This window comes from Melospiza melodia, chromosome 13 (assembly GCF_035770615.1).
Source record: "Melospiza melodia melodia isolate bMelMel2 chromosome 13, bMelMel2.pri, whole genome shotgun sequence".
NCBI classification, from domain to species: Eukaryota; Metazoa; Chordata; class Aves; order Passeriformes; family Passerellidae; genus Melospiza; species Melospiza melodia.
Genome location: NC_086206.1, coordinates 11,924,645 through 11,946,018, shown reverse-complemented (window position 1 = coordinate 11,946,018; position 21,374 = coordinate 11,924,645). Strand labels below are relative to the sequence as shown.

The window sequence follows — 21,374 nt, the reverse complement described above, 5'->3', positions numbered from 1 at the left end:
AAATCCCTTTAAATGATGATTTAAAGGTAAAATAATGAAGAATTGACTGCAGATGTCTTCAAAACAGAAAACAAAATTGCAACAAACTCAAAATTCAACTGAATTTTTAAAAGTTGCCACTTACCCACCCATGTTCTATATGACCACCACTTTTGTGTGCCACTGAGAGTTATTTTCTCATGGTTTTTTTCTTACCAAACAGAGAAGAAGACAAGAAGACAAAAACCCACCCAAACTCCCTTCAGAAAGAACATCACAAGAAGAGCTTCCCTTTAGTCCCAACATCCAAGATAGCTTCAGCATGCATGTCCCAATCACACTAAAAACCAGCACAGCATCCATCTTTGAGCAAGAAAAAGCAACGGGACCTTAATGGTCCCTGGTTCTTGTCAAAATTTCAGTTCCAGTGTTCCCTCTACATCTCTCATGGAAATGGCCTTGTAAGAACACATTTTTCTGATTGAAACAAAACCCACTTTCATCCTTAGGAAGTTTAGTGCTGCAAGTATTTCCTTCCACTATCCCCCAGTTCTTCCACTCTCTCTGTTTGTTATCAGCCCAGATTGAGGAGACATTCCAGGTGTGAAGGGCTGTAAACTGCACAACCCTCCATGGTCTGTTCTTGGCACTCTTGTGCTGCTTGGAGGAGTCACTGAGCCTGCTGAAGGGATCAAAGGAGGGCCACGAACTCTGCAGCAGCAGCAGGAAACTGCCCACCTTTTGTGTCAGTGCCTCACTTCTGCAAACCCTACAGAAAGGGAAGTCAGGCTAGGTCACAGAAACAGCCACACATGGGACAAAACACAGAGGTAGCTTTTCTTCCACAGCATGCTTCAACAGCCTAATTTACCAAATTCTGCTCACATTTTATAACACATTGAGTGCAATGGTAAAAACCAATTCAATTGGAAGGTAAGTGAACCAGCTTATTCAAAGTACAAAGGCTACTGGAAAAACATGCTGCAATGGATCACTGTCTTGGTCAGTCCCCAGGAAATGATCCTGTGATAATAATGGCAGCCTTCTTTTTAACTTTTTCCTGTTTTTAAGGTATGCATTTTAAGTGCTTGTTTCTAGCAGAACAATGAAGTATTGTTGACAAGATGACAGATGTGAAAAATAGGTATCATTTGATTAAGAGGGAAATACCAATCATGAAAGATCTTTAAATCAAAACAGATTGCATATTCAGAAAGGCTAGCATGTAACATCTCTCTGTACAATAATTTTATTCCCTAGAAGCAGTTTAAGTCTAAAAGTTTACTTGATCTTTGAAAATGGCTTTTTTTTGGTAGTATTACTCAGTACTTCACAGAGTATCTAAAATGTTTTCAGCATTCATAATTTCAGTGAGATGAAAAAAACCCACTTGATACTAAAACATATATAACAGAAATAGGGAAAATTATTTTTAACATCAACAGCTGGGGAGTCACTAATATCAGTACTGACTGCACAGCACATTTCCATTTAAATCAAAGAGGGGGCATAGTTCTTCCACTTCAATTCAAAACAACTAACATATTTTTTGTTTCAGTTTCAATGAACTACTTTAACAGCTTTTTATGCCAGAATCTTCAGTTCAAAAGAGTCCTTTAGCATATATGCTAACCTAATGAAACTACTTCCCTAGAATCTAGTTTTCTCAATTAAATATTCATGAACAAAATTCTTCCCCCTAGTTAAGGAGTAAAATAAGATGCCTGAAGAAAAGGAATTTATCAAAAAGTGTGATGGTTCAAAAATAGAAGTCCCAAGTCAGAGGATACTACTGGAGAACAACAGTTTGATTTCAGGCAAATAAAACCCAAAAAGCAAACAAACCAAACAACTTTTTCCCCAAAATAAATTTCTATAAGATTTTTAGAGAAAGAACAGCATCCAAGAGCTTCACAGTAATAACCACAAAATAACTGATGGTAAGGATCAAAAAGAAAAAAATGTGCAAAAAAAAAGTTGCAAGACAGGTTTTGAAAAATTACTGCTATGGTTATGTTTCTGACCTCAACTGAGTCTGGCTACCAGCAGAAGTGGCAGGACTTTGGGCAAACCCACTGTGAAGGCCAAGAAAAGAGAAATTCTTATTTTCAACAGAGCTGAAGTCAGCACAAAGTGTCACCAGCACAGAGCAGAGTGACAGCCTGGTTAGAGACCAGTGTGCTGCCAAGGGCATCGCCAAACACCGTCATGAGCAGGAGGCCCTCGGTACCTTTGTCCCCAGCAAGCAAGGCTGGGTCACCATTTCTGAAATCTAAAATCACTCACAGCCTGAACACCACTGCAATTAAACCACATAAAGTCAGCAAGCACACTGGGCAGGCACCAGAAAACACATCTCCTGTGTGGTGTTTGGAGTTGATCAAATTTCAAACACTACAGGATTGCACGTCAAGGAATCCTCCAAAGGATGATATAAATAGGAGCTACAATACAGACACATCAAAATAAATTTGCCTAATCTAGTTTAAAAATTGTTCTTACTGAACTCAAAGACAGTGAGACACATGTCTGGTTTTGTCACTCAGATGTTCCTTAAATAATTTACCTGCCTTCCCTGTGATGGCTTGGGTTCTCTAACAGCTTGTTTCTGCTTTCAAGGACCAAAGTTCCTGCTACAACAAAGTTTACACATCAGGCTGAGCCATACCTAGGCTTTATGGACAACTGCTGCTTGACTTAAAGATAAAAAACAATGCACATATACTGCATCTTCTTATCCTTCTGTGGAATACAGGTACTGGAAGCCATAGCGTGTTGCAAGTCTCTTTCTTGTGAATGTGCTTAAAATACTATTAAAGAAATCTCTGTATTGTGGTGCTCATTATAAAAGTAAGGTACAGTGAAACAATTCCTTTTAAGATTACTTAAGATTATTTTAAAAACCTATCAGTAGGACTATTGTTTTGAGACAATGTTTCAAACTCAGAAAAAATACACAAAAATCTCAGAACCACAACATTTGCCATGGTTTTAACGCTAAGGCTAGCTTCTCTTTTCTTTCCAAGATACCAACTAAAACTAAATTGTGAGGTCATGAGTATCTCTTAGAGGAGGCCTTCGTATCAATCTATGGAACTAATTCTGGTTTGCAATTGAATATGCTGCTCAACAGCATTATGTACACATACGTGATATGCTACTAACATTGAAATTATTTTCAAATAGGGGCTAACTCCTGAGCAGGCAGTATGGAAAAGATGGGAACAATTTCAGGAGATATAAATTAAAATGCTTGCTTTCACAGTAAGATATCAAGGGAACAAAAAACTCAAGTACAAATACAAGCCAGATAGTCCACACAAAAGAAAACCTGCCACATTTATGAAAGAAAAATCAATCTCTGCTACAAATTACACAGCTTTCAAAAGCTGAAGACTTGTCATCTTTTCTAGCCTAAAGCCACATTCCTAGCTTCATTTATCATGCTTACTGAAATCAGCATTAGAATTCTTGGTCTCATCATCCTAAGAATCCCACTAATTTATATTTATTAGCCTTAAGAGTTCCCAAATTCAATCCACTCAGCACCTGATGATAAACACTCTCTTAGAAATCTGTGTAACCAGGAAATTGAGCAATTTCTTTTTAACCTGATAATAAACAAAGAAAACAATACCTCTCCAGATGTGGGAGGCTGTTTGGGAAACAAAGTGTTGAAAATTATTTTGATCAGTCTATATATTTAGAAGTAACATAACAGCTAAAAGAAATTGCAAAACCTGAGTGCACAAAACACACAGACATCTGAAGAAAAGCCACACGAATTCCAAATGTATCAGATTGTCTGGCTTCAAAACCACACTACTGGTTAACATCTTTACAAGTTCTGCTGCTCTTTCAGTAATAACACTTCACTAACACTTCATCAAGTGTTGATTTTCTATAAAATGTCTCAAGATAAAATGCTGCTCTGGAAGTTTTACAGGCAACGGTATGTTCTTAGCCACTCAAAAATGCAGAGTCTAGATAACAGTGTTAGTTAAAGCAGGTTGGTGGCTACTGGAGCCAAGGGACAGTGCCACAACGAGTCCACTTGCACTCTTTGCATTTAATGCTGCAGGCCCACACACAATTATTTTGCCTGTACTGGAGACAATAATGCCTCCCACTCCTTCCTCTGTCACAGAACCACAGAATGGCTGAGGTTGGAAACCTCTGGGGATCGTGTAGTTCATCCCTCTAGGACAGGCTGCAGAGGATGGTGTCCAGGCAGTTCTGGAGTAGAAGCAGCCTCCAGAAGCTCTCAGGGCAGCATGTTCAGAGCTCTGTCCCTCTCCCAGCAGAGCAGCTGTTTTTCATATTTAGATGGAAGCTCCTGAGTTTCAGCCTGTGTCCCTTGTCCTGTCCCTGGGCACCCCTGGAATGAGCCTGGCCCCGTGCTCGTGGCACCTGCAGGTGTTTGTGTGCACTGACCAACTGCCCTGCCCTGCGCCAGGGAACCTGATCCTGTGAACTCAGAAAACTGAACCAGGAGCTTGGATGCTGGAAAAACACCCATGACACAAAAAAGGCCAAAGTTTCTCTGTACCTGAAGGAGTTTCCCAGTGCAGTTCATATCCCAAATGTTGCATTAACACAAGACAAAAAGAAATACTAGTGAAATGGAATAGGAGCTTTTTTTCTAAACTGTCTTTTTCCTGATAATTTATTAGAGTTTAGGCATATATTGAACTATAGCTTTGACAGCCTATAGAATGGGTTGCTGTCCTTAAAAGACAATTTAACATGGATTTTGTTTTCTCTTTTGCATGTAATTAGGTACCACTTCTTCCAGACACTAAGATTGCAGAATTATATCAGTACTCTCATTTAATGAATTGCTTTGTAGTTTCTCAATGTTAACAAGACACCTATTTCCAAATAGTTATTTAGATTATTCAACCACACTTACCCTGCATCATCATTAAAAAAATAATATCAATTTAACTTATTTTTATCAACTAGTCTCACCTTGCTATTTTACTCCTGCAATTTGACCCAGCCAGAAGCTTTCTTCCTATGCCTGCCATCTGTTAACTAATTTTTACAAAAATGCTTCTCTTTTGGCACATTTCAAAGACAATTATAGTAGTTATTTAATGAGTGTGCAATTATCTCAGGAAAAAATATCTTATTATATTATGACAATCATTAAAACAGCAAGTGTTTAATTTTAAAGAGGAAATATACACAAAGAATTGGACAGCCTAATTATTTGACAAGTGATGAAGGTTGAGAGAGACCTTCTCAAAAAAGGTTTAAAAAAGGATTCATGATAGCAAAAAGATACAAAAAAATTGTGAAAAAAAATTAATTCCACTCAACAGAAATTACTAAGAAACTCATAAAGCATTTAAAACTGTAAAAGAGATACTCTGGCACATTTTCAGTTTTCTGAAAAACCCAACAATTTTTGTCTTTCCCTTGCTACACAGTTTTATTTTGAAAGCCAAAAGAGGGGAAATGAAAAATAGAGACAATAAAAATTATACTCATCAATAAATGTGTTACAAATTTATCTCACAAACATGTATTTCTTTTCCCAACCTATGCAATTTGCAATTTAAAAAAATAAAATGTATAAAAGGTTTATATAAAACATATTTAATATATACAAATGCAAGTGCTTCATACACATTCAACTATAAATAAAGCTATCAAAACATTTTTCTTTAAATGATTAATGTTATTGGCAAAAAACCATAGATTAATAATGAAAACATTATATTATATACAGTTATAATTTAGAACTTCATTCCAAGAACTGCACTACTTAGAGATGCTGCCCTACTCTTCTCATTAACTCTGGGCATTTGACACAGCTTTGCCGTGGTCAATCCCACCTGTTTGTGCAGGATTTTCTTAAATGACAGAAATTAAGCAAAAAAACCTGCAAAAGGTGATCAGTGAAGGGTTTGTTTTCATTACTTCAGCATAGATGATAAACTTATTAGGTGCTGGGAATTCTGCTGCCTCACTGTGGTACAGGATTTACATTCCTATGAGGAAGGTAAAAAATGTTCTTGAAGCACAGAGAATTAAATCCAGTGCACACAACTTGTAGAAATGCTTAAAAAGAAACTTCAGGCAAAGATTTACAGTTGTTAATATGATGTCACCCATAAAATTGACCCTAATTAAAGGAAAAATATAAGAATATATTGGATATGCTTAGTGGGAGTTATATCAGCACTATTCACCACTTTAGAAAGAATAGACCATGTTAGGGGTATGGAGGGTTTTTACATATCAAAATTACAAGATATGATGTGTAATGAACCCAAATGCTTACTGGAACAGACATCTAGATTTCCAATCATAGAATCATTAGGGCTGGAAAAGATTCCCAAAATCATCAAGTCCAACTTACAAAGATGGAAGATTCAAACTAGAACAGATTTTCAGATGTGTATTTTGTTATGCCCAGTCTCACTGAATATTTCACTGCTTCCCAAGCCACATGCACATAGCAGCACCATAATTTAAAAATTTTGTATGATACCAACACTTAGGAACCATAACCTATAAACTTACTATGCAAAATAGCCAGTCTTTTCTACAAAGAAGTTCTGTGTAGTATGATCAATCCCTTAATTTAATATATTCCTTGTTATAGGCTTACTTAAAATTGAACCATACAGAATATAAGAAATACACTCTAATACTATATTCTATCTAAACAATATAGTGGATATATATACACACAAATCCAATATCCTTTGTTTTGATACATTTCCATAACTGCTCATTTATCAAGCAGCTGTCTGGACTTAGATCTCACAGTTAGCCAAGAAAGCACTGCTTACTGTGTGTATCTCTCATAAGAACTTCACAGTCCACGAGTGTATATACAAGTAGAACAGCAACCAATAGCAGGATAAGGGTTTTACAAGTGGAGTAATCCAAGGGATCCATGTCTGCAATGAATTCAGAGTTGCTCTAACAGTGCCATCTGATAGCACAGTCAGGCATGAACAGCCTGTGACAATCCAGGACATCTCAGCAGCACATAAACCTGGATGTGGATCTGGTGAGAGTTCATGATAAGCTCATATATGAGGCTATGCCACTCTGATATTTACAGATATCCTGGGGTACAGCACCACCCAAGCAATCATCTATGAGGTTCAGACTTCGCCAAACTTTCAAAAAGGACAAGACAAATTCTTTCAAAAAAATTAGTGTCATCTATTTCTATAAAAGAAGTGGTAGGACAGCTCAGGCTTGCAGGCATAAAAGCACTTGCACGTTTCAAGTCAGTTTTTACACAAATTCATGAATACACTGAATTGTCAAGTTAGGTGCCAAACTTTTAGTCACAAGAAGAAAAAAAAAATTGTGTGATTTAAGAACTAAGACTACCACCTCATCCTACAGCACTTCATATTATTAATGAAATGTTATTTTTCATCAGTATATTTTTCATTTTCATATTATTTTTAATCTCAATTCCTCTGCTTTTATGTGTGCTGCCAGAAGACATAACGTACACAGGGAGACAGCTATAATCTTCTCTAAGGACAGTTTATACTTATCTTTCCAAGAGTTTATACTTCACATTATTTTTCCAACAGTTTATACTTATCTTTTCAACTTCCTTTTTCTTCCAAAGATATAAAACAATGTTGAAGCCTTTTTTTATCCTTCTGAGACGCAAATAGATTATTTAGCCTTAGCAAACTCAAACCATTTTTAAGTGGAGTTAAAAGAACAGAAGTCTTGTATTAGTCAAAGTTAAGACTACAGGAGTCTTCAGCACTTCATTTTACTTTCTGTTCTCAAACTAACTCTGATGAAAAATGCATGATGTAAAATTAAGGGTGCAATTTATTTACAGTTCTGATCTAATTACAGCAGAAAGCATATTAGCATTATAAGACAGTCTTTTTAATTCTGCAGCATTATTACACCAAACAGATTGTATTAATTTTTAAATTAATTTCCATCAAAAGAATAACCATACAAGTAAAAATGTTATGAGTATGCTTGCTCTCAAATACTGAAACAAGTATTTAATGTTCTTCCTTAATTTAAATAACCTCAGTCTAAATACAGTTAAAGATCTTTGATTATCTAATATTGGGTCTGTTCCAATACCTACAGTTCATTAACTATTTCATAAAATAAAGTTATTCTTTCTGAGAAAACATCAACCATTATCAAGATGAAACTGTCAAAAAAAAACAACTAAATTCACTATTGTTTCCTCAATATGTACTAAAGCCAGTGTGAAACACTGTCTTGTTAAAAAATTTAAAGTTCACCTTAACTACTACATATCAAACTTGTCAAATCCTTTCCCAGGTGACTTCTACCTAAGGCCAACCAGTTTTAGGAAGATTAAAATTCCTTCCCTTTTTACCCCATCTTTTTCCTCCCTAGTTAAACTGCACACATTTGTAAAAAGCTCTAACAGAACCAACTCATCTTGAACTTGAAATTCTAAAAAGAGATCAAAGAATAAAAGTGAGAATTGCAACTAAAGCCCTTCTTAGAATTGGAGTCAGTCAAAGGACAGATCTGAAACACTTCAGTAATTGCCATACTTTTCCTTTACTATTCATACTACATACTCCACTGGTTTAAAGAGGCTTCTACATGGTTTGCTTCTGTGCATTCCTCAACAGTTTGACAGCCACCAGTTCACAACCAGCTTCTGACAGAAACATTAAACATCTGTCCGACCAGATAAACTCAAGGTCAGAATCCAATTTATACAATTTATTGCATACCCCAAAAAAATAAAAACCACACCAAGCAATTTTATAACTATCTGGCTTCCAGCTGTTTCATTTCAAAGAGGAGAAACATTAAAATTTCAAATACTGCAAAATTGTTTTGTTTTCACACCATGACAAAAACAAAACCAAACCCCTAAACTTTAAAGGCTCTCCACAGATCTCAGAACTTCCCCTCTATTTCTTGATACAAAGCAAAATGCTAGAACTGATGTCAGTGAGATCGAAGCAAGTCCAAAAAGGTTCTGACAAATATAACACAAAAGTCACAGCACCAGAAAGTTTTATTAGACCTGCTTTTCATTGGCTGGCTTATATCCCACAGGCTCATCGAAAATGATACCAAGCTCTGGGTTTCTCAGCACCCCCACTTTTCCTGGAGCCCATTTCCTCTTCACCCTTCACCCCAAGTATGGATCTCTGACAAGAGAGGCTACTTAGGTGCACCCTCTTTTGGTTTTTTAGGCAGGGAAGGAGAAACGGAATGTTTATCAAAACCAACAGATTGCATCTACTGCATCATTCAGTTAATCAAGCTCATCTGAACAGCACTGCTGGATATCCATGTTCCATTAACATCACCCCACAGTTTACAGAAAAAGTTTCACTGCTAGGAATTGACAATTACACGCTCCATAAACATAAGCAGAAGTTGTAATGGAGAAGCAATCTACTGAACCAAGACCAAAGATTAAGTGTGTTAAGCCCTTATCTCTACGCTAATGATCTAAAATTAACAGGGGGGAAAAGAAAAATGCTACATTGTCTCCTTCACAGGCTTGTGGCCTACAAACTAAGAGAAGCAAAAGTCAGTAGTTAAGGTTCTTGCCTTCCCCATATTTTTCTTCCAGAAAGACAATATTCTGGTTTCTCAGGTAGGGAGAATATTGGTAGCAAGAATACAGAAGTAACAGTTACTTAAATCTTTTTAAAGCTGTCTTCTGTAAATTGTGTTTGATTGTCAGCGTTGCATCTGTTTTGAAATGCACACATTGAAAAATAGCAAACAATTTTTATGTCATCTTGTCCTCCTTGTGGAGGACTCAAATACTTGCAGTAGATGGGCACATTATACTAAAACAACTGCTGAATTTTTTGGTAGAGCCAAAAGTAACAAAATCCAACATACACACAGCTTTTTATATGTTTTCTATTATTATTGAACACATGAAAATCAAGAATAATAAGTGTGTATTTTTAGGCAATGAGCATGAGCACAAAGACACAAAGCAAAGGACAGAGCAACATAACCACTGCAATTCTTGCAGGAAATCAGCCATACAAACCTTACCAAAGGTCTTAAAAACATGTTTCTCTAAGTAATTTTCAAGACAACAAGTCATTATATTTGCATCGAAATCATAAACCAGTAAGTTTTCTCTGTTGTACTTCAGAAGTACAAGCAGCAGAAGGAGCAACACCATTTTATCTGAATAAGATCACGTAGTCTTGCTTTCTGCAGTGATAGGAAAACAACAGGAGAAAGCAATGTCTGCATCAACTGGTTAGGTTTATTCCCTCCTTAACAAGACTCCTTTAGGGTCAAATAACAGCTCAGAGACTTTAGTTATCATGCTTGGACTCAAGCACCAGTCACTATTATTCATTTCATCCCATCAACCAAATCAGATGGTTCAAACCCCCACTCCCCAAATCCCTACATACCTGTCCTTGTAAGGTTGCACGACTCCTGCCCTGCAGGTGCTGATTAGAAACTGAAGAATGCCAAGGATGGATCTGAGTTTGAGACGGTGCCCGAACGAGTTCGGATGACGGTGTCACTTGCTGAGGGGTTATGTGGTGTTCCAGGTCATGCTCTAAAACATGGCTTGTGCTATCCTGGACAAAGGCAGAGTCATCAAACTGTGGCAGAAGGTCTTCCTGCAAGAGGTCATCTGGGTCAAGTCCTGTGAATGGTTCACTGTGAGTCTCCACTTGATGAAGCAAATTGTCATCTAAAGATGTAAAACCGTTGCTTTCAATAGGGTCAGTGAAATGGCTTATCTGAGAAGCAGAACCAGTAGAAGCTGGAAAATTAATATTCACAGGAGAGAGTTTGGAACTACTAAAGTTGCCCTGAGGATGCGCAGAATGCAACATTTGAAAAGTACTTGAATTCAAAGTTGCGTTAGGATTCAACATGTGCTCGGTTGTTTCTTGCTTGGTCCCTGTTTGAGATGTAAAGGCATCGCTTCCAGTGAAGTCAGAGATAGAGTGTGTCTGCTGGCTGGTAGAAAGAGCTGTTGTAGGCTGAAGAAGGCTGGTAGGAGAAATGTGATTATTAGAGTACGAATACGGAGATGAAAATTGTTGACTATTACTGACAGAACATGGAGTAATAGTTGGGGACTGTCCATCAAAATTTCCTTCTTGATTCCCACAAAAATGTATTGAAGCACTTGCAGTTTGAGAAAACTGTTGAACGGACAGAGGCTGCTGTGAAGTCGATGGATTAGAAACTGAAGGTGGGTGGTTAACACTGACTCTGAGTGAAGTAGACACGTTGACTTCCATGAAGTCTTTTGGCTGACTCAGAGCATCCTGCCCCGTGCTGTTCCTGCTCTGCTGCGGCCGTAGCGAGGCACACTGATGCTGTGGTTCATTAGCCTGAAATAAGGCAAAGTCATGGTGTGCTACAAAGCTTTTGTTTTGCTGCATAGACTGAGAATGTCCTTGGTGAAAAGGGGACCCATTTTGATTGGAAACAGTCGTGGCAGTTTGATGACCCCACATAGGACTGCCATCGGCCACATCTGGAAACATCCCATTGGACTGGTTTTGCGGATGAACTGGTGAACAATTGAACTGAGAGTGTGGTGATAAGACATTGTCAGCTGAGCTATTAAAAGACTGATTTACTGAGTGAAGCTTCAGTGAATCATACTGATTCAGCTGATCAAACTCACTCATCTTTTGTTGATTTTGAGCATCTTGCACATGGTTCAGTGAGTCTATGTGCAAAGGTTCAAATTCTGCACCCAAATTCAATTCATCAACAAGTGAAACAGGTCCAGGTTGAACAAAGGCATCATCTGACAAACCTTCTAAGGTCTCACTAAAAAGATTGGCATCATCAAAAAAATCCATCATAGGATCAGTCATCTTGAGAGGCCTGTTCTGCTTTTGCTCTCAACTCCAAATGGAGTCAATTTTGTCTCTCCACAGTGAACAGAAACAAATGACATCCAGCGGTCACCACCTTATCCAAGGCATGCCAACAGCCATTAGTGCTTCTGATGAAACATCTGTCTTCAGGTGTTAAAGCATCCTGAGGGAGAGGAGTGAGGGAAAAAAAAAAGGAAAAATTTAATTACTCTCCTCATTCTTCCTGACCCTTCCCAACACTTTTAAAGGTACTTGATACTTTGCTCATAACTTTAGCTACACCAAAAATCAAGTAAGTTATTTTTGCTTATACTTGATGCCCTGTGCAGGTTTTATAATATTTGCCCCTTATAAAAATACATTTTAAATGTAATGGTTTCATTTGTTTTATTCACTCAAAGCAAAGTTTTAGATTATCCTTGGTCATATTCATTAAAACAACCGAATTGCATCAGAATTGGGTTTTGGTGCTCCAGGATTAGAATTTGTTTACAGCAAAGAAGTCATACATATATGAGATGTATGTAATAATTCTGTATACTTAATGAAAAAACTTGGAAGTTATAAACTACATTTAAGTCAGGATTCATTAGGAGAAACTGGGATACTTTGTTTCTTCTATTTAAGTTGCACTATGCAAGGTCCTGAGAAACTGTATTTTATTGCACTTAGGACATAACATACTCTTGTTAGAAGGAAAGACAAGAGAATGAATACAGTGATACAAAGAAAACACAAAAAGAACAAGTTTTGGTTCAAAGGAGTTTGCACACCTAGTTTTGAAACATTTGAGACTATATATTCACAGTATCACTGAGTGATCACCAATTAATTGATTTGTAGTGAGGGATTTAAGGAGAATTGAAAAGCATGGTAAATTTAACTTTAGCCTAAAACCTCCCACATTTATAGTGTAATCAAACAGAATGGGAAATGACTGAAAATGTGTGTCTGTGATAATGTACCTCCCCAGACAACTGGTAACTCTGTACAATAGGGAAGCAATCACTTTAAATGAGCACCTTCATAGAATAACCATTCATTTATCCTGTTAGTACATACATCTAATTAAAGAAAATTTAAAAAAGGGAAAAAACCAGACACAACTTTTAATTCCTGACCCTCCCATTAAAGGTCACCTTCAATTGCAACTCATCATTAATGAATTTTCCTAAGAATAAAATGAATATAGGATCCTTCCAGAAATGAACACCCAGTAAATCTGAAATATTCTCTGATAGGAAAGGTTCATGCTGAACCTGCTAAGCCCAAAGTACTTCTTGGCAAGCTGATGAGAACCCATTCTGCACATATTCCTAGGCCACTGAGGGTGGTGTGGCCATAGTCAGAATAAAGCCAGACTTCAATTCACAAACCCCCTTTAGGGTTTGAGTGTATGAGACTTCTGGTGTGTACAGAGAAGGACAGAGGGATCCTGTATCATCCTGAGAGACACAGATCAGGCATGGTGTCAGTGAGGAGAACAGGCATGATAAAAAGAAGGGACAGAAGCTTAGGGAGATGTCACCTCAACACAGCAAAGCTGCTGTGGGCCCCAGATTATACATGTGCAAGTTTTTGCTTGAAGTTGGGATCTCCTGAAGTCCCAAGATAAAGAAAGCAGTAATATAAATTAGACCTCATTATCTTCAAACACTGATTAAGTTGTCTACTTACAAATAAAAGCAACATACTGATGACGTTGCCAGAATGGAACACCTTCCAATAGATGACAAACGAGTAGCAGGATCCAGGTAGAAGGTCTGGCATGGGTTATAACACTGCTAATATAATGATATCTCATCCTAGTTTATCTCAACACGAAAGATAAGTCAGGAGAGAGCTATTTTACCAGGGATGTACAATCATTAACTAGTATACATCCTCTTAGCTAGAGAAGTCTAGAACTAGTCAACAAGACTAAATGCACCCTGTATTTAAAGTCATATACACCAGATAATCTCTTCCTGTTTTAATGACTGTGTCCCTTTCCAGTAAGGAAATGGAGAAAAGCTTGCAGAGCAGCTGGAATTACTGCAGCATTCTCAGAACTGGCCTCACAGAAATTTACTTCTTGGCTCAAAAACCAAGAAACACTTTCCATCTTGTTTTTTCCTACTTCCTTTCAGTATAAGGAAAACAAAATAAGAAATAATGAACAAATAATATGAACGTTTCTTTTAAAATGCTAAGTTTTATAACACAAACGAATCTTGGCAGGTATAAATAGGAAAAATAACCTGACGATGTCAGCTTTGCTTCAAGGATCTAAGAGAGTTGGATAGCACAGATGAATTTCCAAACTGAGAAATCTGAAGGCTAGATACACGAGAAACCTCTCCCAGCTAATTAGACCAACATAAATTTATTATGAAGACAGCTTCTATGTAAAGAGGAGATTGTGAAGTGAGAAAAACTCCCCCAAAATAACCCCACCAACCAACCACCCAAACTTCTTTGGAAAGAATACCACTATCAAAGCCTGAACACAAGTCTGCTGCAAAGAGTTTGGGTTTTGACCAGGGAAGTACTTTTACCCATAGTCTTCAAGGAAACTTCATGTCTGTCTTGTACCAGAAGAAAAGGAAAACAAGATCTATTGCACAGAATACATCAAAAAACCTGAACTCATTCAAAAGCATAAGGGAACAGATAGCAAATTTCACTCTGAAAACAAAGCGGAGTAACAGTAAAAAAGGAACATAATAAAAAATTCTAATGTGTTTTATTTCATTTATTTCATGGCATTTTTGACTACTCTTGCTGAAGTGACAACAGAACACAAGCTACTGTAGTTATAAGCAAGTAAATCAGGTGGAGCTTAAGCACTTTGCCATGATAGCCACAGTTTCAAACTTTGATACACGAGGTATCACTGCTTCACATGACTGATGTGTGACAGTACTAAAGATAAGAGAAATCAGTGACTTTGGTGGCCATTTTTTCTCAAAAGAAGTTGAAATCGTGGCTATTCATAAAAATAACAGAAGCCATCTCAGAGTGAAGCTAGGGAGAAGTTAGCAACCACAAGGAACTAAAACAAGTCATAAAAGCATGACATAAGAGAAATCCAGACTATGGGAAAAGGACATAGTCATAGTTAGGGAGGAGTTTTACATAATATGCTTGCAAAGGCTTTAGTTCTGGGGAATTTTTAGGGAAGTAATGCAACCAGGTAAAACAAACAAGAAGTCTGCCAGAGACTGAAGAAATCAGTGTATTTGCTAAATTCTATGTAGCATGCAACAGCATGACAGCTTTGTGGCTTGCTGTGATTTGCCCATCTATCAGCAGATGGAATACTGCATCAAAAAAGGTGCATGGTAAAACCCAGACACTCAAAAAACTGATCACTTCTGCTCAATATTTAGAAATAAGACATTCCTTTCCCAATATTAAAAGACAATTACACTGTCATTACTTGTCAGATTTGAACTAAAGCTTTGGCCAAGTTCAAAAAGCCGAGTTAATTAAATAACACCGAAGTTACTTCCTGCTGATGTGCCAATAGAATTGACATTCTATCACAGATTTAAAGATCAATGTACATGTTCAATTTAAAAGGCACAGAGGGGCATATCCCAGTCATATAGAAGACTAAAAAAGAACATTTAGTAGATATAAACTCTTTTATTCCCTAGCAGAAAGGAGTGTCTGTATGGAATGCCATGGTATCTGCAGCTAAATATGGATTGAAAAGATGCATTTTCTTATTGTCATCACTAAAATTCTGACAAAACTTGGTTGGGTAGCCCAAAAAAACCCCATACTTCCAACTGTATATATACATATGCATTATTTTAGATTAAAATTACTTTTCATTTCTATGAATTTCTAATTATGCATTTCTAACTATTTTTGTGTAATGAGCCATCCCTTTAGTAAAATCATGCCCTCAACATACTGGTTTTGTTTAGAATCCTCTTTGTGCTACAGAGTTCACAGACATCATGCTAAATATTCAAAAGATCACTCAAGTACCTTGAATTTTAATTTGAAGATTATGAAGATTTGAAACACATGGGCTTTAACTAAATTCTCAGAACTGAGTTCCAGCCCATGGCTACAGTTCCAGCTCCAAGTAAGAGCAAAGAACTGGAGCACACTGGCTTGTGTGTGCTTGTCAGACTAATCACAGCAGTCTGTTGCCATACCTACACTGATCCTGCTTGCACCAAACACCCCTGTAACACTTTCCCTTCCTCTACTCCCCAGACATGCACAAACTCCACCTTCCTCCACTTCTCCTCCTTTCAGACTCTGGGAAATAAATATAACAAATGTAAGTAAGAAAAAAAAGGACATCAGTAGCTATTTATTTGTTAAGGTTGTTCATGGAATTTCCAAGCAGCAAACAATAAAAATGGCATTTTACTTGGGAAGAAAATCCATCTTCCAATCAACGGAAAGCAAATTTCTACCATTCTCAACCATGGCTGCCTTCACTGTGAATGGCAGATCTTCCCTAATGAGAACAGCTTTGCTTAAGCTGAAGAGAGCAAAACCAGCCCAAAGAGAAAGTAGATCACAGAACTCTGTATAAAACAAGAGGTATCAAAAAGCCCCACAACAATGCTTAGGCTACTTACTATACTTCATTAAGAGATCCATGTTAACATTAATTTTTAACTCAAGGTAAATTTATGAAGCCTAGAAAAGATATTTCAGCTAGCTGTACTTAATAAATGGAGAGAAGACATAATAACAAATTCTGTAATGTATGAAGTAAACATAGATTAAACTTAGCTGTTTTCTTCAGAGGCCTACAAAAATTAAAAATACCAGTAGCTTTTTGAAAAAAATCACATTTTCTATAGAATCTTTTGTGGGTTTTTTTTCCCCCTACTGTTTGGAAGTGCAGGTGTGTGTAATACCACAAAGTTTCTTTAGACTAAGTAAGGTTTATGTTATTGAGAAGAAGTGTTGTTGTTTGTTTTGATTGCACAAAATTCAGATCCTTTGCTTTGGTTGCATTCCAAGTTAGAATAACTTTCTTTCCAAAACTCCAAATTCCAAAGAGGCATGGCAAGATGCACAGTTAAAGCTTTAGAAATGTACATATATCAGAAAATTACTCTCAAATCACAGACCAATTTATAAATTATTTACCTATATACCACTGTTTCTCTCTCTGTAATACTAGGAATTAGTGATTTAATTAGAGCATTCATCTTTAAACATATGAATTCCAAACTTTAGTTATTAGCTTGGGTCAACATTAAGAGCTAGCACAGGCACCTAATGAACCCTATACTGTAAAAGTTCCTGATGAACCTTTAAGACAAAACTAGGCTGCTGAAATCTTCTACATTAAAAATATATTACAAATAATTCAGAAAATGACCCAAGTCAAAATAAAAAATATTCTTACCCATGAATATAGAACACATCTCTTGAATGAAGAATTGAAAAGCTCAGAGCTGTGTTTTAAATCCAGATGGATACCTCATCATCAGAGACCTGAAATGAAGGATGTCAAACAAGTCACACAATAACCAACTTCAGGAATGTACATTCAAATGCAATACCTGAAACTCCAAAAGATACCATAAAACCAAGAACAGCAGAATTAATACACAATCACTAGTAGCTATGATTTTGTGTCTGGTGAAAGGTACATATTCATTTTGTAGGACTACTAAAAATAACCCAAGTCTACAAACCCCTTAGGATGAAGGGCAGTTTGTGCCACAATACCAAAAAGTTTAGGCTAACTTTAAGTACTCCAAACCAGCAACTGCAAAAAGAAAAGTTTTGAGGTTACGTTTCAAACCTGTCAGTCTGAGAAGCCCTGTACATGTCTTTTAACAGCAGTGAGCTGTTCCACTCTGACAGTGGACTTCAATGGGAACTGACAGTGCCTTTTGGGGAGAGAACACCTGCATGACAGTTTTATCCTGTTCCTTGCCTTGGCAGAAGGTAGAGGAGCTCAGTTTCAAGAGGTTCTCTTTTAATCTGAAAGAGGCTTCAAAACATCACAAAGTTTAAGGGAAAATGTGTGCAGGGGGGTTCTAGGGCCACTGTGTAAAAGCCTCAAAGCACACAAAACTACCCTCTAACAGTGAAAGACAGAAAGTTTGTATATGAACTGAAATTCTACACCAGTGTGTTTTTCCATTTCAAAAATATGATTATTGTGTCCAAGGCACCAAACATCCTCCAATTCCAATACAAAGATTCCTGTCTTCCTAAATACAGTTTTGTGATGCCAGTCTTTAACACTTTTGCAGAACTATTACTGCAGATCAATCTTTAAACTTTGTTAGAAGATAACATAGCATATAATACTGCATTGAGAAGTAGATTTTAACAAAATTATTTCCTCTCCCTACATCTTTGAAATAATGCTGTAATGTATATGGAAGATATAAATTGGTTATAACAGCTACTGAATCCTGCAATGTTCCAGAAAAAAAAAATATCTGGTACTAATTTGGTACATAAATTGCTACAATTATCCTCCTATCATTCAGTAACTTTCAACACTTTTTCCAAGGTTGCTAAATAAAATGTCTCTGCTCTGCAATAGGGACACTTCATGCAGAGAGGTATTTTTCTAAAATTCATGTGTGAAAAGCACATACCCAACACATACCTAGGGGAAAGTTGCTAAAATACCTTTATCTTTGCTTACCATTTATGTGAACTGATGATAATTTTGTATCAAAACAGACAGAAAACTTGCTCTAGATGTTCCCTTTTTCTATACTGGAAATCCCATAATACAAACAGAGCTCCTGTCATGCACAAGTCCTCTTCACAGAAATTAGAAACGAGTTTGAAACTATTTAACTGTCAGGTCCTGTGCAACATTTTAATCTATTTTTTCTCCTGTTTTCAATCTCTGCTTATTTAGAAGTTCTTTGTTGGCTAAATAAAGTTAAAGCATACAGTAACTGAATAGAGGCATTAAAAAATTTAGTATTTGACAAACAAAAAACTGAAAACTTGCAATCAAGTAATTTATTCTACCTGTAAGAGTTCAACAGTAAAAAAGAAACCTATTTCACCTGTAGCTACCATATAAGACAAATGCTATCTTAAGTTCTTGGCTAAAACAGCTGTGTATCCTTCCTCAACTGATTTTTCTTGAATCCTCAAAATAAAGAGAAAAAAAGCTATTTCTTACTCTTTAGAACAGTGTCCACTTGCTTGAACAGCTTCCAATATGGAGACAATTTTGGAATACTTAAAAGTTTGAAAAATCCTACAAGGAAGAAAAAAACCACATGTAACTAGATATACATTCACCAGGTCTGCAATACATTATTCTAAATGTGAAATACAAAAAAATACTTCTGACAACAGAAGATTTACTAATGATTATATGAAGTGCCAAAGAGAAATCCACACAAAAGGAATGTAGAGCTTTTATAAGCTCCAAAATGGGATCTATTTCCACAGATTCTCACATAAGCTATATTGCCTGTGAAGTTTGAAATATACATATATATGTATCTGTTACATGTGATATGTTAAAAAATTTACTCTTACTAAATTTTAAGCATTACTTTTACTAAAAAAAAAAAAAAAAAAACAAAAACAAAAAAAAAAAAAAAACCAACCCCAAAAAAAAAAAACCCAACAATATTTTGGCTTTTTCTCTAAATATCTGCAGGAGGTGTCAGAGGATGGACCAGGCTCTGCTCCTGGTGCCCAGCAATGGGAAGAGGAAGGGGCAGGAATGGGGCCCAGGGAGTTGCACCTGGACATGAGCAAGGAGCTCTCTGCTGAGCAGGGCCCGAGCACGGAACAGCCTGGCCAGAGCCTGTGGAGTCTCCTTGCTGGAACATTCCAGAACTGTCTGGACACAGCCCTGTGCCTGTGCTCTGGGGAATTCTGCCTGACCAGGGAGGTTGGACCCGGGAACCCACTGTGGTGGTCCCTTCCAACCTGCAACATTCTGTGAGTCTGTGATTCTTATTTTGGACACTAAACCACAAAATTTTATACCCATTTTCTAACAGGAAACAAACAACTCATTTCAATTAGTTGAGAATGGCTACACAAATTTCTATTTTTTAAAACATCATGTAAATTTAAATAAAACTGTTTAGTTTTGCACAACATCCTTGTGTGCTTTTATCTCTTCAGTCTTGGCAAATACCTTTAGAAAATTTAACAGCACCAGCTGAAGACAGTATTATTTTCAACTACCTTCTTCACCTTTCTGCCAAAGGTTATTGCCCTCAAAGCACACCTGCAGAACAAAACATGTAGGTGTGCATCTGCTGCTTCAGCATATAGTCTCCCAATTTAGTTTTAACCCTTCCTCTTGTTTGTTTAACAGACTTTGCATGAAAACGGCAGAAATGTATATATACTTTCTATTTTGTCATTTATATCCTGTGGGCGTTAATTGTAATAAAGGGACAATAATAATGCAGAGAATGACAACATGTTAATTTGCTGCTATTGACAGAAATCTAGACACATATCAGGAGTTTGGAATACCTTATTGCAAAGCACAGAGTTGATCCCCAAGTCAGTTTATTTTAGTGAAAATAGCTGTTAAGAAGTTAATGTGTTTGGCCACCAGACTCCTGAAGGAATCCGTATCAGTAACCAGTACTGCTCATACAATATTGCAATTTTGTTTCTCTAAAGTGTACCTGTGGAGATTTTAATAAATTTCAGGACTTCAGTGATTTCCTTTTAATCACTTTCTTTCTAATATCAATAACAAAAACTTCCCATGTTTTGTTCTTCAGGTTTGAATTCCACTACATCAAACTTTTTTTTTTCTTTTAGCATATCTGTACAAAATACAAATGTCTCTTTTGGAAGTTTAGTTGTCAAAAGAGAGTAACATACTCAGTGTAATGTATTTATAGTTTGCAGTTTGCTTCTGATCACTAGCAAGAGTTACAGAAAGTTACAAGGAAGTTTAAAAAGAAAATCCTCTGGTGCTGCTGAGATTTCAGATGTAAACATTACAGGCTTCCTATTGTTTTGTTATCAATTTCAGTGTTACACCTCAAATTAGACCTACAAAATATGTTTCTGAATTCTAGTATTTTTCCTCAGGAATATTTAGGCCATTTTAGGATTTAGAGAAACTTTTGCACTCAAAATCAGAAAAAAACCTTTTTATTTTCATATGTGGCCTAAACCAAGCTTTCATTACAAAACATAAGAGACAGAAGACTTCAGAGCACAGCCCTCTTTCAATTCACAATCTGATAATACAGTATCTTCCAATAATTCTCATGTTCTACCCTGATAAGCATCTTTGGGAACTGCTGCAAGTTTATAACCTGGAAGTACCAACTAGAACAATGCAAAGGATTGTGCCTGTTTTACAGATGCCTATGGATCCTGACTGATGAGTACAGACAGGGGTGAAGGCTTGAAATAGACAGAAATCTGCACTGGGAAAAAAAAAAAGCACAATTTCAAGTCTTTCATGTAGGTGGAAGCTATAACTACAGTAGCTTTACTACAGGGTAATTGAAAACACAAATTTATTGTATTGAAGTGTCAGATTTCTGATAACATATGGAATATCAGATGGGCATGGCATATCAGATATTCATGGCATTACACAAATGA

The 21,374-nt window shown here is 36.7% G+C and overlaps 1 protein-coding gene across 3 annotated transcripts in view; it reads right to left on the bottom strand.

Moving 5' to 3' along the window:
- The window catches only part of CHD9 (chromodomain helicase DNA binding protein 9), an 86,844-nt gene that overhangs the window by 60,591 nt on the left and 4,879 nt on the right, over nt 1–21,374 (bottom strand). For all 3 annotated transcript variants that reach the window (XM_063167779.1, XM_063167778.1, XM_063167777.1), the window contains exons 2-4: nt 18,952–19,029; nt 17,194–17,282; nt 10,383–11,985 (exon numbers count right to left, since the gene is read on the bottom strand). In XM_063167779.1, coding sequence (XP_063023849.1) covers nt 10,383–11,819 — 1,437 coding nt within the window. In that variant the 5' untranslated portion in view covers nt 11,820–11,985; nt 17,194–17,282; nt 18,952–19,029. The remainder of the gene's footprint in view (nt 1–10,382; nt 11,986–17,193; nt 17,283–18,951; nt 19,030–21,374) is intronic.